General features: G+C 41.8%; 1 protein-coding gene and 1 long non-coding RNA gene across 2 annotated transcripts in view; one reads left to right on the top strand and one right to left on the bottom strand.

Annotated features, from left to right (window-relative positions):
- Nucleotides 1-17,467, top strand: part of LOC119021913 — a 255,539-nt gene that overhangs the window by 131,912 nt on the left and 106,160 nt on the right. The gene's annotated exons all lie outside the window — the stretch shown is intronic.
- Nucleotides 1-17,467, bottom strand: part of LOC119021912 (cadherin-22) — a 169,059-nt gene that overhangs the window by 70,890 nt on the left and 80,702 nt on the right. Inside the window, exon 3 of the mRNA XM_037102511.1 lies at nt 9,591-10,669. Within this exon, the coding sequence (XP_036958406.1) occupies nt 9,591-9,812 (222 nt within the window). The 5' untranslated portion in view covers nt 9,813-10,669. The remainder of the gene's footprint in view (nt 1-9,590; nt 10,670-17,467) is intronic.

Here is a 17,467-nt window from a genome sequence, read left to right on the forward strand (position 1 = left end):
GCATGAGCAGAAGACGGAGAGGAAACAAACCCTCCACTACGGCTGAGCAGGAATCGCGGCGTCCTCACTGGTCTAACCTTTGATGCATCTTCATGAACACTTCATGTTTCGGATGCCACAGCTGTGACGTCAGATGAATACAGTAGCACATTGGGAAAAATACATAGCAATCCACCCTTTTTGCTTGACCAGGGGCATTTAAGTGTTTCACTGGCCGGCTCAGTAGACTTGAGAGGTTAAAAACAGACACATCCTGACCCACAAAAAACTCCTCATAAATGGTAAATCGATACTCCACACAAAATCTACCATTTGTTGATAAAAAGACTCCCCCTGCAGCCTCGAAAGGTGGTCATAAAAAAAAAAAAAAAAAGTTTGTAGTTTCCTCATTGAAGGAGAGCAGCAGCTTTCGGTCAGCTTGAGTTCAGTCACTAACAACTGATTCCAGCAGTGATTATGGTACTTCTCCCACAGTGAAAATGGGTCACCATTGGATTCCATTATTACAGGCTGAATTCAAGCTAGCCACTGCCACTGATACCAGTCTGTGAGGAGAGTGCAAAACACTTTAGAACCACTCTTTAAAGCTGCAGGAAGGGTTTTTACTATCTGATTTGAGATTGACATGTTTTTTTTTTCTCCTGGATGCAGGTATAATGTAATAAAAGCAAGAGCAGACGTCTACTTACAAAGATTAAGTATGAATAGTGGTCAGTCCAATACAGATTTTTTGCAACATGTGAAACGGGCCAACATAAAACAGTGTGCTGCATCGGTGGTGTGCTTTGGTACTTTTCCTGCAAAACCCCAGATATGTTGAAAGTTTACAATTCTTCAGTTTCATTGCTGATTTAGTATTTTCAGACAATGCTGTACTTATGCTTTGGTCGGGTTAAGGCAAAAGATTAGGAAAGGTTAGGAAAAGATCATCAGCTTATGTAATTTCATCAAAAGTATAATATCTTTGTTGGAATATTAATATAGCACATAGCCGATGACCTGTACAAATGTGTATCAGCCGTTTGCAGGAACTTTAAATGCCAACATTTTTCTTGGTGACTCGACTGTCAAGTTTGACATTAGCCAAGACATTTTGTGGAGGATTTTCTGGGTTCTGCTAACTTCACCTGTCATCATGCCAACCCAGACGTTTTTGAAACTATGAGGTGCAAAAAGTCACCGGTCTATTATTGACTGGCCTCAGCGCAGCTGTCAGAGGAAAAACAGTGACAACCCATAAATAATACACATATTTGATGATTATTGGACATCAAACCTACAGATTGTTTCATTCAGAGGTTTAAATTTGCTTTTGTGTTTAGCTGAGTACAACTAATTACCTGTTAGTAACTGATTGATTATATATGCCCATATCATCTAAAAGAGTTACTGGTTGTAATCACCTTCAGAATTCACCCTGATTTGGCTGCAGCCTCATATCACTTCTGCAGGCTTTGGACTAACTTTTTTTTTTTTTTTACACAGGTACGCCTCATTTTTTAGCATTAAGGTGTACATAAGTCAAGTGTACAGGTGTACAGTGAATGATTGATAACAGGAAAAAAGGTGCAAATTTGTACTTTTCTTCATGTAGAAGAACATGAAGAAAAGTGTGCAATTCTTACTCAACGGATTACCTCAGAGCCAGTATGGAAGGAACAGTTACAGCAACGGTTACAGTGATGAGGAACTCCCTCAAAACTCTGGCATTGGATAATAGAGTAAAAGCATAAAAATAATCTATTTTTAAAGCTACTAAAAATGCGTTGTTTTTTTTTATGTAGCTCAGCGCTTATCATGACTCATTGTCTGAATTTAAGTCCAAACTTCATGTGTGTAGTAGTTAGCGATGCCTTGGGGTTTACAGTGGGGTGACTCATTGGAGAGTGAGGTTGATGATGCCCTGTCAGGTTCACCTATGGGTCATAGCAAAGTGTCTAGCTGTCACTGTGGGCTAACCTGCTGAAGGGGATGACATATGACTCACATGCAGTGATGGAAAGTTTCCGTCTTATGCGGTAGTCAGCTGTTTTGTACATTGAGAGTATGTTAAAGCTCAAGCCCAGGCTAAACTAACCTCTGAGAGTGTTGAGTGATAATTTGGTCTTGAAAAGATGCTACTTTTAGAAACTTAAAGGAGGCCTATCATGCTTTTTGGTTCATTCCTTTCCCTCAGTGTCCTAATGTGTGCAATGGAAAGATGAATGAGTTAGCAGGGTCAAAATCTGCATCAAAAACGACTCCTCTCCTACAGAAAACCTGCTCCTGGAACTTGACGTGACTTCCTGACATCACGCTATGTCACTATGTCACACATTTGCATAATTTATGTCAAGCAGCTAGTTCTGTGTGTGACGATTATCCACGCGAGGCTGCGCTGTTGTTGTTAGCGATGCTGGCTCAGGCGTGTGCATGCTGACCAATAGGAGGATACTGGGTACTCTGGAGGAGGGTGCTTAAAGAGACAGGGGCGTTTTCGGACAGAGGGGTGAAACAGGGCTGCGGTATTGGAAAATATAAGAGAACAAATGTGTTATTTGAGTATTAAAGCATGTGAATCTATTTTAGAAGTAACCCAAAATAAAATGATGAGCCTCAAAAAGAGCATTATACGTCTCCTGAAAACATCTAAAGCACTTCAAAGTCACACATGATAAGCAAGTGATTTTAACATTTTAAATACTTACAGGCCTCTAAGCACAGGTAAACATACTATATAGTAACCAGCATAACACAACAGAAGAAAAAGATAGAGTACGCTTCGAATGGTGAGATATTTGGGGGAGCAGGATTTTTACATTTCCAGGGGAGATAGCAGAGCGTGGGCTGCACTGAATCCTCGGGTTTATTGAGGGTTTCAAAGCGGGAGCAAATTGGCTGTCTTATATTTAAGTCTGTGTAATCAGGAGAAGGCCTGCCACATTTCACTGCAGCTTGTCAAGCTCTCTGATCTTAACAGCTTCAAAGTGTTAACAAGGTGACTGTATCAGAGACAGCCTAGGTGGATACAGCTATGGGGAAGGAAGCGTACAGACCAATCGGCTCGGAGCCAGAAAGTAGAGGGCAGAGTAGCGGTGTGTGTGTGTGTGTGTGGGGGGGGGGGGGTGAGAAGGAAGTCAGAGGGAGAAAAGAAATCCAAATGAACAGCGACTATTGCTGGGATGTGTCGGAATGAGAGGCAGAGCTGCAGAGGCTTAGCCGGAAGATGGAGGAGAGAAAAGAACATCATGACATTACGATGACTTTATGTATAAATAATTCTGAAAGCTGATAATACAGAGCAAACAAAAGGCTTTCGCGTCGTCATAAATGGGTAGCGCGGTTCGCTAAAACGCCAGTGACAGCACGGTCTGGTTTTCATTTTTTTCGCCCCTCATCTTAAGCTGCTTTGTTCCTCTTTGATGACAGCCTTGTGATGTTGTTTCAATTGGACCTAGATTTGACTAATTATATCTTGGATCATTGCGACGAGGAGAATTGCTTTAACGGGCGAACTACGTGAATTTTTTCTGTTGTCTGTCTGACTGGCTCTGTCCATGGCCAAACACTCCCATTCATAACTCAGACACGGCATTGAGAATATGTCGCCCAATGACTATTCAGGCGTCAAAAGGAAAATATCGAAGCAGACAAAATGAAACGAGATGAAATTACCTCTAACAACAAATCCGTGTTCGTGCTTGCAGATTTGAAAGTACTTCACATCCAAGACCACACCATACCTCGCCGTTGCCCAAAGCCAGAACAACAGACTATCATACGCCATAAATCAAATCGATATTCTTCGGAAGAATCGAGACGTTTCAGCGGACAAAAACTACCAGGCCATTTGCTTCATTTGGCCCCTGGTTGAATGCAGAAAGTTAAGAAGGGAGCAAGAAGCAATCCGAACATGGAGTCTACAGGCACTTTTTTCAGTTAGTGCTACATAAAGTACCCACAATCTCTCCCTTCTCTCGCTTGCACACACACACACACACACCACCGCTGGATTTATTTTCTGACAGCTTTTTGTCAAAGTGGAGGAGAGAGCAACATGACCGGGGGAGAAGAATGTGTCATTTTTTGCGTCCTTTACTCCCTTTAACAACCGCCATTTAGGATTATCTGGGCTCAACAGCAACTCTTACAGAAGCACCGCCACCTCCCCCCACCCACCCTCCCCTTACTACACGGCACCTTCCTGAAGGTAGCTGGCAAGAAAACATGTATAGATGTATCGTTTAAAGTCCGAACGGATTTATTACCTAAAATGTCCTGACCAAAGCAGCCAGTTTAATGTCAGAGGAGTGACCACTTTATTGGTAAATGTGATTTCATTAGCAGAGGAGTGGCAAGCCACAGTGTGAGATGGAGCGCGCTTGGCAAGTTTGCTGAGTTGGAGTAAAGTACTATGAAGAAAAAAAAAAGAAAAAAAAAAGCTTGTTGTAATTATCCAGTACAGAGGCGCACTGCTTGGCTTTAATCCGCTGCTGCTCAATTTAAAGTGTTGATACCAAAAATCCAGCAGAGTCCATCTGGGTGTGTGTGAGTATGTGTGTGTGAGGAAGAGAGATACACAAATACGGATGGACAGAAAGTCACATCCACACTCACACACATAATTAATAGCACCGATAGTGCTGGACGGCACCCTAGTCGCATGAAGTGCAATAACTTCATATAATTTTATTAATGAAATCATCTTTCTCTCCCCTCCTGCTGTGTCACCCCCTCGAGCTCCCTTCAGCCCTTCTATATCAGTTCACTGCCTTCCCTGGGCACCCTGTCCGGTAATGAATCACAAGTCAGTGTATGAAGTGTCTTCTCTCCCAGACTCCCTTTGCAGCCTTCCCTCTTCCTCCACTCCCTTCCCTCACGTAACACTCAATTTCTCTGCGCCTAGCTCTCCGTTTCCCCCAGCAGACGGACTGGCACTGGCTGTTAGCCTTGTTGTCGGTCTTTGCCAGCAGGGATGAGGCGCAATCACAATGGCAGACAAATAATAAGCCAAAGGATAATTGTTTTGTAACAAGCCGCCCCTGCGTGCACAAACATCTTCATTCATTTGTAAGAATGGAGAGATCAATATATGCAGAGGCAATATTAGCCGGTCAATTGGCGTGTCTAAATGATTAGAAACAAGGGGGGATCACGTGATTGATGTGTGTGACTCAACGCTGAGTCTCATGCTGTCTGCATTAATATTCCGTCTTTTCACATCACGTCCCGTGCAAGGCAATCGAATCATACGTGCTGTCCGCTCTCATCAATTCACTGAGCTTCGTTTGAGAAGCAGCTGATGAATGGGATGTGAATGGGAGGGGAGGGGGGAGGCCGAAATATTCCCATACGTACTCGTGGGACGGAGACGATAGCGAATGAGATTTTGTTTGACATGTTTTTTTTGTTAGTTTTTTAATGCCAGTAAGAACATTAGAAAAAAAATAAAATTCAATAATATTGTTGTATTTCTGGTGTCATGACGTCATCCTCAACATGAAAGAGAAGGTCATTGTCGTGGCTGTCATCCCACCGTTGGGCCAAATAATTCCAGGAACTAAACAAGGTCTCTTTTTACACACAATGAGTTGAATTAGTTTTCTTGGGGACAGCAATGAAAAAGTAGACAAATCATGGTCTCTTGTTGCTTAGACACTAGAATGACGTTTTGACTTTTTTGTGAACCAGGAATTATGACCAAAGGACCGCCAACGGGTTTGACATGTGGTGGAAATTTGAGTAAATGGTTTGATTTCAAGATAAAGAAGTGAGCTGATGTCCTCAAAACTTAGATTTTTATTGAAATTGAAGTAATTGTCAAGTGAGCGTTTGAGTGTTTCATACTGGCTCTGCCAGGTTATACAGAATGCCGAGTTTACTAACTCACAGGTAACACAGTTTGACAGTGATTTAATGCTGTTTTAAATGTAGGGTATACCTGTATATGACTATTTAAAACATATATCCCGTAGTTGAGCTCCATGGTCGAGCCAGATTGTCCATCAAAAGTTCTTTTATCTGGCATAAACTCTGGCGGGGAAAACTTGAAAAGCGCTCAAATTGGACCATTTAAGAGGTGTAGTAACCCTGTACACTGGCCTGACAGGCCTGGGCCCACCCACTTGTACCCACTTGTGCAACTGGCCCATCCTAAAGGACACGCATGTCACTGTTGGGATATTCTTAAATATCATAACTTCAAATGCATTTTTTCCAACTCAGACTAGAAGAAGCCAGAACACTCTAGACAGGAAGGGATCTGAAAAGTCCCGCCCGACTTGATTGTCTAATTAATGCCTTGAACACATAGTAGACATTTCCTGTTGAGACACGCTGCTCAACTGACACCACTCTCGCTTGTTGAAAGTCAGTCTAGCTCACCGAGCAGTCAATCTCTCACTCTCTCTCCTTGCAATAGATGTAAACAAATAATCATCCAGCCAGATCATCCAAATGAGTCGGTATTTGACTGATGCATTGGCCTGCGCTATCCATGGAAAGCAATAGCCCAAACATGATAGACATATGCTTAATTTCAGTCTGATTTGACCAATTTCCTATGAACTCTCAGAAAAGTTCCTTCTGTTTATTGCAAGACAAATGAAATGAAATAGAATTACTGGGTTGTGTAATTGGATAGTGGATGACGTCAGTCAGTCATGAAAAAAAACAACTTTTGTAGACTTTTAACAGTTGCAAAGTTAATTCAAATACATTTTCCTGATGAGAACTTTTGATTCAGCCCAACTGCCAGTATTTTCTATATGTAGCACTGATATGAGGTCAAGCGCTTTTCGTTTCCATTCACTTCGAGCAATATTTAAAATTGATACAAAGACTTTCAAATCCCTTGACGAATTATGGACCAATTCAGACTTTTGAAAATGGTATGTTGCATCTTAAAGTGAAAGTGTAGCTGCGTCACAACAACATGTTTCAGCTGTGCACCTCAAAACGTTTCACTTACAGCATCCGCGGTAATTACTCACTTTGCAAGGAAAGTAGACGATGGACTTTTGCAGGTTTTTAGAGTTTTCACGGCCTCGCAGAGCGGATCAGAGAACAATGAGGGTCCTATCATTAGATAACAACAAGAACAAGAACGTAGGAGTAAAATGGAACTCAAAACCACAACTCCTACATGGCACAAGAGCTCCAAAACTACTGACAGCTGAAGGTAGACACATAAAAAAAAAGTTTGCTTCTCTTTGGTGCATGAACTCACATTTGTGGCATTTGTGGGTTCGCCAAAGCAAAATAGAGGGAAGTACTGCATATATTTGGGTAATGCAATCAAGACAAACAGTGTCTCCAGGGCTTTTAATTTTTACTTTCTAATTTCCTTGCAGTGGCGGAGTTTTACAGCTTGTTTGCTGGTGAAAGAGGACCTGTCAGAGGCAGTCCTTTGCAGAAAACCACGGGGACTCTTTCTTTATCTCCTCTCGTTCTAAAACACATTTTATGGTTTGACCTCAGGAGCTATGTACTGTATCTCCATGCAGGCACAAACTTGACGGTTTCGTAGAATTTAGGTGTTTTTTTTTAAATGCTCGCGTCTTTTTTATAACTGAATCCCTTTGAACGAACCTTGAAGCTGAGGTGGATGGAGTGGTCATGCGGTGTTCCTGAAACACAAATACACCGAGTACCTTTTGTGGTCATTGTTTGGGTGTCAAGTGGTTATAACTATAGAAAACGAACACCTTTTTAATACATGTTGACTTTCTTTCACTTTTACATTTTTTTTTAATTTTTTTTTAGCAGGGTTAGCAGTTACTTTGATTAATGTTTCATTTGTGACCTCTGTTAGATTACTGGACTATTATTAACTACAATGATGTCGCTGGTTGCAAAAAAAAAATCCTCAAATCACCCTTTTTTTCCTCATAGATAATGTCTCTGCTATGCTGTTATCTAGCTGTCAGTCCTTGAGATCATTTTTTATAATACAGTAGTCGCACTTCACTTCTAGATAGAATAAGATATGACTTACTTAAAGAAACCTTTTGAGTCACTTCAGGTGATAAAATTAGAAGTAAGAAATTCATGACATCGTGCACAAATTTCATTCATTAGAGATTGTTGGGGCAGCATAGCAGCGCAGTGGTTAGCTGTTGTCCCACAGCGAGAAAGTCCTGAGTTCTGGGGCAGACAGGATGTGTCTGTGTGCCCAAGCGGAGCCTCTTCAGGTATTCCAACTTCCTCCCATGATCCAAAGAAGTTAGGCTAATCGGCTACTCTGAATTGTTTGTAGGTGTGCATGTTAGCGTGACTGGTTGTTTGTCCCTCTATGTGATGAGCTGGCGACTTATCCCGAGTGTACCCCAAATGTCAGCCCTCCCTGAGGATAAAAGGATAAGCGGTTACAGATGAAGGCCTGATGCAGATATTGTATTATCTTCTAAAGGACCTTGTATGTGTCACGATGTGTGAAAAAGAACAAGCTGAAATTAAGAAACTGATTTCTGCCCTTCGAAGCCTATTTGTTTTGTTACATTATTATATTTTGGTGCTGTACAATTACATCGTAGGACTCTGCTCCTCAAGGACGAGAACAATTTTCACTTTAGAGGAGCTGGTCTGGACTTTATTTCTGCTTGTTAGAAAGAATGTGTGGAGCTGATGCGACTGAGCCTCTTACTAATAATTCATTCATTCATTCATTTTGACAACAGAAACATGCATAACTCTGCCCTACTTGTACTATAACTTCAGAACTTGTCATACAAAAATCCCTTTTAATCTTCAGTAAGGACAGTATGTCTCGATTTTGTCTTGACTGAGTCATCCAGAGACAGGTTTACTTTATTATTATTTTTTTTTTCTCTCTGCAAGAGCAATTGTTCAAGGAAACACTTTGCAAACTTGTTATTTACATCTCTAGTGCAGTGCCCGTTCAATCCATGCCATTCGGCACAGATTATGTGGTTATGTGATGGGTTTACAGATCCAGTCTTAAGCCCTGCTGAATTGCTCACAGACTTATCTGGGCCGCCCGATAATATCAAACATGTTTGATATTGACGGATGATATTTCTGGATGATTACATCTGTACTTTCCAAGCCAGACTGCAAAATACATTGAGAGAGGCATCAATGGTGCTGTCAAGCAACAGTAAACATTCTGGCCCTTGAGGTTAATGTTAGCTAGCATACTGACAGAAACTCAAAATCTCACCTCCAGTTGTCGCAAGAGAAAAGAAAACCCGAGCTGACCTGTGTCAAAGACACACTCGTTTATCCCTTTTTCTAACTGCAATGTGTTACTACAGCGAGTTCTTGCACCAGACTGACCTCTACTTTGTTAATGTCTTCTTCCCAGTGACATCAGGTGAGAGGGATCATGCATGCTCCCAGCTTCAGTCAGCAGAGCCATGAAGCCAGAGTGCTGAAATCACACTCCAGCTGCTACACAGAGTGATGTTCACTGTTAATTCAAAACGTATTCATATTGAACGTGTCAGGTGCCCAAATTCAACACTGCACTTTCCTGGGTCCTCAGCATCGACCCTGTCGAGTCGATCGGATAAGCAGTTCTTGAGATGTGTGAACAGCAGCCCGACAAACAGATTCCTTGCTTTACAGTTAGATAGAATGAGATGCCTTACCTTTCCCACGTATAGCGGCTCCGTGCCTGTGTACTCCTCCACCACAAAAAACTGGTTCCACACCCATCCTCTCTTAACTCGTTCCAGTGACGAGGCTCCTTGATCCCCTCCAGAGGTTGAACTACTAGTCCTTGAGGCCTCACACCAGCCAAAACTACAGCAGCTAAAAAGACCCAAGGCTGCCAACAGTGTCCCAGCTCCTACTGTCCAAGATGGGGCCATTTTGATAATAAAAAGAAAAAAAAAAAGAAAGAAATCTAGCTTGGGTCTACATGTAATATACAAGATGAATGCAGACAGGAAGAGTTTTGAAGTTGTAGTTTTATACCATATAAAACTTCACTGAGAGAAACTTAAAAGGTCTTTGTGTGAGAACTTGAGAGTTAATCCATGGGATCGAGAATAAAGATGAAGTTTGCTGCTGAACACAGAGCAGGTCACATAGCATATTGGATTTCTACCTCCTGCAGAGTTCATGTTTGTACTGTAACGTGGTCGGCCATTCTGATTCGTACGGCATCTGCTCTGTGTACAGTTTCTGATTTGAGTTTTTAAAGAAAGTGAAAAGAAAGGGACACAGAACAGACTTTGGAAAATGTCTATCGAGCCGAAATTTTCAAGGCAACAAAAACAACAGATTTTACTGGGATGGCTCACTGATCAGTGGGGAACATGGGGGGAGGCAGGGATTTAATGGCCATGAAGAGTGACGCTCTCCATCCATTCTTGATTTTGTCCTTTGAGCTGCTCCCAATTTCACTTCTAGCCACTTCCAATGGTTGTTTCAGGTGGTTTGAAACTAAGCTGTCCAAAAATTACTGTACGGAACCTTTTTGCAGAGAAAGTATTTCCGTTGTCCACGAAAATCCCTTTTAATGGCTGGTTTTGCTTCCTGTAGTAGAGTCCTTGAAGTGAGAAAAGGCCGACTGACTTTTCTGTCGGTGATTTTGTCTGATCTTCGATGACTTTCCCAAGAACAATCCAGTGGTTTTGAAAGTTCATTCTTCAAAGGTCCGATGGTATTTCTGTGGCCACCATGATAACTCCATCACCGATTCAAAGGCAGGGAAAGGACAAACCTGTAAGACATAAAAGAAAACTGCTTTTACCATGATTATTGTCAATTTGGGCTGAATATGCAGGGGATTTCTACTTCATGTTTTAAAAAAATGTCTTTCTGAGCATCAAAATCAGTTTCTAAGCTTTTTAAAAAAAAAAAAAAAATTACAGTTAAGACACTGTACCCCGTTCATCTCGCATTGCCTCTACGTGTTCTGTGCTACAAACCCCATAATGTGTGGTTTTTAATAGGATTATCCGGAGGAGACTGTTTTCCACCAGAGATTCTTGTGTTCAGCAAGAACTCTAACAATGTGCTATGAGCTGGAGAGCAATGTCTGAAGTGTGAAAAGAGGACAGGAAACCAGGTGTGTGGAAAATAAGAAGGAGAGAGAGAGAGAGAGAGAGAGAGAGAGAGAGAACAAAGTCATTGTTCATCACGCACCAGACCCAAAGCATCTGTCTGCCTTTCGTCCGACTGATGGAGCGACCCTAACATCAGCCAGCTGATTAATTGCATGAGGGAGCACTAATTGGATAAAAGTATTAATCAATTAATTCTATCCAATGAGGCAACAACTCCCTAATACTTCAGACAAACATTGGGAAGCAGGGGGGCCAGATACGCTTCTTGGCTGTTGTGGGACATGCACAGAGGTTACGCAGAAAGACAGAGCTGATGGAGCAGAGACAGAAGGAGGGGTTGGGGGGGATAAATGGCGAAGACGCGAGACAAATAGAGAATAAAATAAACGGGTGAAAGACTAAAAGAGGGGAACAAGACAGACTGTGTTGTGTTGTGTGTGGCTGTGACAAACGGTTCCTTTGAGAACGTTCAGAACAAGAGGTGGATGACAGAAGTAAGGAGAAACAATAACATTTAGTATGTCTCTGGCCTTACGACCCCCCAAAAAAGGGAAGATTGCAACATCAGTGGCAAAAAAAAAAAAAAAAAACTCCTCAGGCCAGCAGGTGGTTTAACCTATTGTATTTCTGCCAGCTTGGAGAGGACTTCTAATCTCACTTTCCTCCTGCCCAGTAGCGTGCTTCGAGCTTCCGGAAATAATTCCCTCTCAGACTGTTGGTAAAGGCAATGTCCATGGTATTGGAAACCAGCTGCTTCAGGGGTGTCCAATCTCCAGAGCAAACAGTAAAAGAGCAACTTCAACAGCTCAGGCCTCAACGTTTGCTTGGTACACTTGGTGTTGTTAAAGGAGGAACTATATGGGGATTTGCCCATATACATTGGTGACATTATTGAAGATGTGTATTCAGTCATGTGGTTTCACAGTATATGTGATAGCTGTATGCCTACACAGTTTGGTGCAACACTTGTAGGGTAGCTGATACTGATCTTGAGTGGTGCTCCAGTATTGAACAAGCTGGGGAGATTTCTGATAACCACAAAACTAAAGTATGACTTAGACTGATGACGTCATTATGTTAGAAGGTATATGGTCATAAATGTGAAATTTAGCCAAGATGATGCCGATTGATGAATCTTAAAGGGATCACCAGTCACCTGAGGGAGTCAGGAACGGGTTTCATGGCAGTCCGTCCAATAGTTCACTTGAGGGTGTTATTGATAAAAAAAATAAGCCATTAAACGTGGCATTCCATCTCCCCCTTCCATTGCATCGACATCACAACACAGCATTTGTTCAAATCACCTGCCTCCTCATGTGGTTGCCAGTTTGCTACACTAAGTAATCTTGCTATTATTTTTCAAAATGATTTATCTGCATATAGATGGTATAAATCTGACCTTTATCAAAAAAGAAATCAATCAATCAATCAATCAATCTAACATCAAAAAAGCTCAGCTTTGTGTTAGTGTTATAAGAAGTCAGTGGATCATTAGGGTCAGTCAGTAGACTTCGTTCTCTAGGGACTGTGAATGAGTTCAGTAAATTTCATGGAATCCATTCAACAGCTATATATTAAATATGCATATTCAAGTCTTGACCAAAGCGATGGACCCGTCAACAGACTGCTGGTGTGGCTAAAAAAAGAGAGGAAATATGAGGCTGAGATACCATTTTTTTCTACACCAATATGGGTCAAGCTCCAGAAAGAGTAGATACAGTCCCATGATGCAATTTTCATGTAACATCTTTCATTAGACCCTCCTCTAACTGCCACTGTTTTTTCCATTGAGCATGACAGTATACAAATGTTTACATAAGCTAATTTGGACTGCCTAGGATGATTTGCTGGAGTGCCCTCAAAACTGTGCTGGTATCAGCTGTAAAAGCCTTGTGGTGTTGCTGTCACTGAGGCTTTGACCACCTAATGATCACACCTGACCACAGAAGCCACTGACCGAAATCTGTGCATTCACAGTCAGCCAATCAATGATGAACTTGCAGACAGAAAATAGCTGCTCTGACCCAGTTTCCCATATACTTCCCTTGTAAAACAGACATGACAACACAGAACTCTAAGACAGACAATTCAGCAGTCAAGGGGAACTTTATCCCTCGACGCAGATAGACTCTCACCTTTGTGCCCTGGACTGATTGGCATGGCAGACCAACCCTGGCAATGCACTGTGTGCCTCGGCACTGAACATGTCCCTGCCCGCGTCCACTAACAGCAGGGGTGAATGTGCTTGTTGGCAGTGATAGGCCTATTTTTCAGCATTCTCCTCAGATGGAGCTTTGCTCTGACAGAAGTGAGACAGAATGTGACTGGCCTCTTCTCGACTGTGCACTGTGCCCCTCTCTAAGATTCACCACTTGCCCCTGCAGAGCATGATGACCAATCCATGCTGCCTGGCAGTGGAGATGGTGAGGCTGAATTGTGTATCACAGCAGCCAAGCATTCCCCATTGTGATGTTAAAGACCGAGTTCCAGCATTTCTGTGTCTCCAGCCACAGAGTCACTGTGAGCCAAGGTTCTGGCTGACTGTGTGTAAAACTTACAAACAATCCTGCTGTCACATCAATGCTGATCTGTCTGATGCATCACCAACCCTGAGATTAGTAATCTGTTCCAGATATGAACAGTGTCCTGCTCCTACACCATCTGCTCAGGTACAGGGAGGCACTGGGTCACAGCATGTGTCTCTTTTTGTGATCCCTCCTCTGTGGCGGAACGGCTACTGATGGTGGCACGGGGGCAATCCTGGATGCTCAGAGAGTTAGAGGATCATCAGGCAACACACACTCTGCACTCGCCCGAAAAAAAAAAAAAAAAAGAAAGAAATACAGATTCTAGGTAGATGATCTTCTGTGCGAAATGCTCTAGCATTGTGCTAATTCTATCATCTCTCTTGCAATCATCGAGTCAGATCCAGAGATGGATTGCTGACATGATAACTTTCAACAAATCAAATCTACACTCACAGGGATAGACACTGTTGTGCAGAGTCTGGAACTCTGCAAGGCGGTGAAAGTGGACTTGCTTGATCTTATTCAATTTTTCCAACCCACGCCAATGTAGCCACTCATGGATTTTTAATAGAAAGCTATTTCAGGTCCGCACTTTGACAATAAACATATAAGGCAGGTGCCTGGTGTTTCGCCTTGTGCTTGCAGATCGCTGCGGATCGAGTAACACAGACATTGTTATTGTTGTTTTTTTTCTGTGAATCACATCCAACTACTGCCTCATTCTTGCGAGCCAGTACATTTTATACGTACGCTGTATTTATTACACAGCAGATCAGAACAGACCGTTCCGAGGGACTGTAACTTAGAAGGAACGCTTTAAGACATCATGTAGGAGTCCACTGCAACTAAAGTTCCAATTAAAGGTTGCCATGTTCCTATGAAAAATGAATCGCACATACCTTTAGTTAGATAAAAAGGAGTGAATCTCTTGTTGCATTTTGAATGGCAGATTAAAAGAAGAGGAAATAAAACTCTCGCTTGACTTAAATTGATCAAAAATATTTCTTTTCAAGTTTCCAATTAGATATGTTTGAGCTGTGGAGTGATAACTTCAAAGAAATAAAAACATACAGTTTATTCCTCTGTGCCTCAGAGGCAAAAAAAAAAAAAAAGCATTGAGAGGATAGAATTAATTCGTTTTTGCCTATCTACACTCTCTCTGTTCCCTTACAGTAGATGACTTAACAGTGCAGCAGGCAGTTCGGAATATGTTTAATTAGAGACCATTTGTATCAAGTATTTTTCTGCGTGCACCAACGGCCCAGAAGTTGCTTTGCAAACTGAAACATTTTCTGAGCACTGACTGCTCTTGGTATCTAAAAACAAAATCCACACTCCTCAAATGAATCTCAGGGGAATTTCATTAAGTGTGTACACATTTACTCATAATTAGGTCTAAAAGTAGGAAACTCTAATGAGTTGGAGGAGGAGACAGTGACAGAGAGATTTATGTTAGTGTATTCGGGTTTCGCTCAAACTTGGCCATCATTGCAGCGGAGTCAGAAGTCTTCACTCGCAGAGGCAAATTAGTGGTAAGTCAATTACTGCCCTTTCTTTTTCAGCGGTTGCCAGCAAAAGTTGTTGTTGATGATAAAAAATATGGCTGACATATCTTGTCTTTCCCTGTGTATCTCTCTCTTCCCTCGACATCTTTCCTTTCCATTCCCTACTCGACTAGTTCTCCAATCCAAAGCTATTGGCAAGCACTGTGCAGCCATACGTGACCTATTAGAGAGCTGGATTGATTCTAGAGCATGGCTACAGCCTCTCATCAGTGGGCATGCCCAGAGCAGGCCCTTTGACAGCTGGCAGTGGACAGACGACAGCCAAGCAAGACTGATCACTGCGAACTGATAGGCACAGCGCCAATGGCTGGCAGACAGCCCTCTCTGTCTCTCTGACATACACTCTCACACATGCAAAAACATTCACAGGCATGCAAGCACGCTATGTGTGTGTGTGCGCGCAAAGTACCATTTGGCCGCAGTGGCTCATACCAGTGGTCTTTTTGGTTTTGCATTGCTGTAGTCAAAACTGCCTAAAGAAGCGTTATAATAAATAATAAATAATAAACAATTAAATAATAAAACATGAAAAATCATATTTGGGATATAAACATGGTATTGTGGTAGGATTTTTATTGTTAGAGTCGGCAAAGCCCCCCCACATGATGATGTACTGCCACTGTCAAAGTCTAACATGGTGTAAAATGCTTTTTATCATTATGTTGGTGAGTTTTACTCAGTAATTATATTTAGCTTTGATTTTTTTTTTTTTTTTAAAGCAAGGACTCTCTGTCTGTCTGTCTGTCTGTCTGCTAACACGTGATGCCTCTCATGTGGTCTAATGGGGAAGCAAACCTAAACAAAATCAGATCAGCGTGGTGCAACAACTTGTAGTGAGAATAAAACCTAAAGCATGAGGTTAAACAAGTCTGGATGAGTGGTGAGACACGGTCAACGCAGGTTTTTCTATTCTTCTACAAGAACTGGAGGTAAGATTATAAGTTTATGTCAACAGAAGTATGCTAGTTAACAAACATCTACCATTGTTTGATGCCTCTCTCTGTTGGCTGTTGTGGTTCGGCTGGGAGAGTAGAATTGTTAACTCGATTAGCAGTTAATGAGAGTGCATCAGAAGTCATCCAGCGCAAACATATTTAAGTATACTGTCATTGTTTGCATCCTGTTGATTGCTGGTTTCATTAAATTACTTATCTTTGAGCTTTTAGACGCCTGACACTGTAATGGTCCTACCGTTGACTGTATTTAGCTGTAATGGGCTAATTGTTGATCTTGGTTAAATGAGGTTGATCTGGCTTTAATGGATAAGTGTAATTATGGTTGTTGTACATTGTTTACACTCGGTGCAATTGAAAAAAATAAGGTATAGGCACCATATAAAGGCAGAGTTAAGAAAGGAAGCCAAAGCACTGAGGCAAACAGGTGGATTATGACTGGAACATCTCGTTGCAATTTTTATACACTATCTCAAAATACATACGTTTGTTGTGAGTGGACAGTGATATGTTATGTGCTGATGACTTAAATCTTTTGTTGCATGTTAAAAATGTACATCTGATCATCTGTTAAAGACCGTGGACAGTGTTAGATGTAGAGGGAAAGGGAGGGTATTTGAAAATTGCTATCCTTAGTGGGGAAAAATATGGCCCTATTTTGAAAAGCTTAGTTCTAAGAAAATCAGAATCACAAACAAAGAAGGAAAGGAAGCCACAGCCGACAATACACACAAAATAATATCTATTTGCAAGACTGAAAAATAAGGAATTGGAACAAAATTGCTTCCATTGCAGTTATTTCCTGCGGCTTTTGCAGTGTTTGGTGTTAAGGATTTGTGATACCATGTGCCAGCATGAGGCTGGATTTGCAGCTGATTGGTCCATAACTTTTTTTTTTTTTTTTTTTTAGTTTGACTCCAAAACAAGTTTTTGCTCACTTTTTTTTTTCCTCCATGCTGTGATAAGCTCGTTATCTTTGCCTGTCTGCTCAGCCATTAGCCCACTCTCCTCTCTATCGCGCCCTCTCTGACCAATCAGATTAGGTGCCACTTCAGTGAGTTGTGTGGAGTGCATATGAGTACGGCGAATTACAGAGCGCAAAACACAAGGCTGCTTCTCATTTTTTTTTTGCACAGAAACACCTTTTAACATGGCTCGAAAAGGATGAATCAGTCTCTCTGAGTATTTGTACCATTTGTCGGAGATCAAAGTAAAGCAGAACAAGCGGGCTCATTTCTAAGGCACTGACAATTATTGCAAAACACAGACTCCATAGCTGTGACAAAAGCTGGCATGGCAGGTAGATGACAGCAACTCATCAAGTCCCTTTAATGTACTGGCAGGACAAATGAATAGAAAAGCAGTACCAGTGTCCTAAAATTCCAGATTTGTCTTCCCCACCCCCA

Source organism: Acanthopagrus latus, chromosome 6 (assembly GCF_904848185.1).
Source record: "Acanthopagrus latus isolate v.2019 chromosome 6, fAcaLat1.1, whole genome shotgun sequence".
Classification (NCBI taxonomy): domain Eukaryota; kingdom Metazoa; phylum Chordata; class Actinopteri; order Spariformes; family Sparidae; genus Acanthopagrus; species Acanthopagrus latus.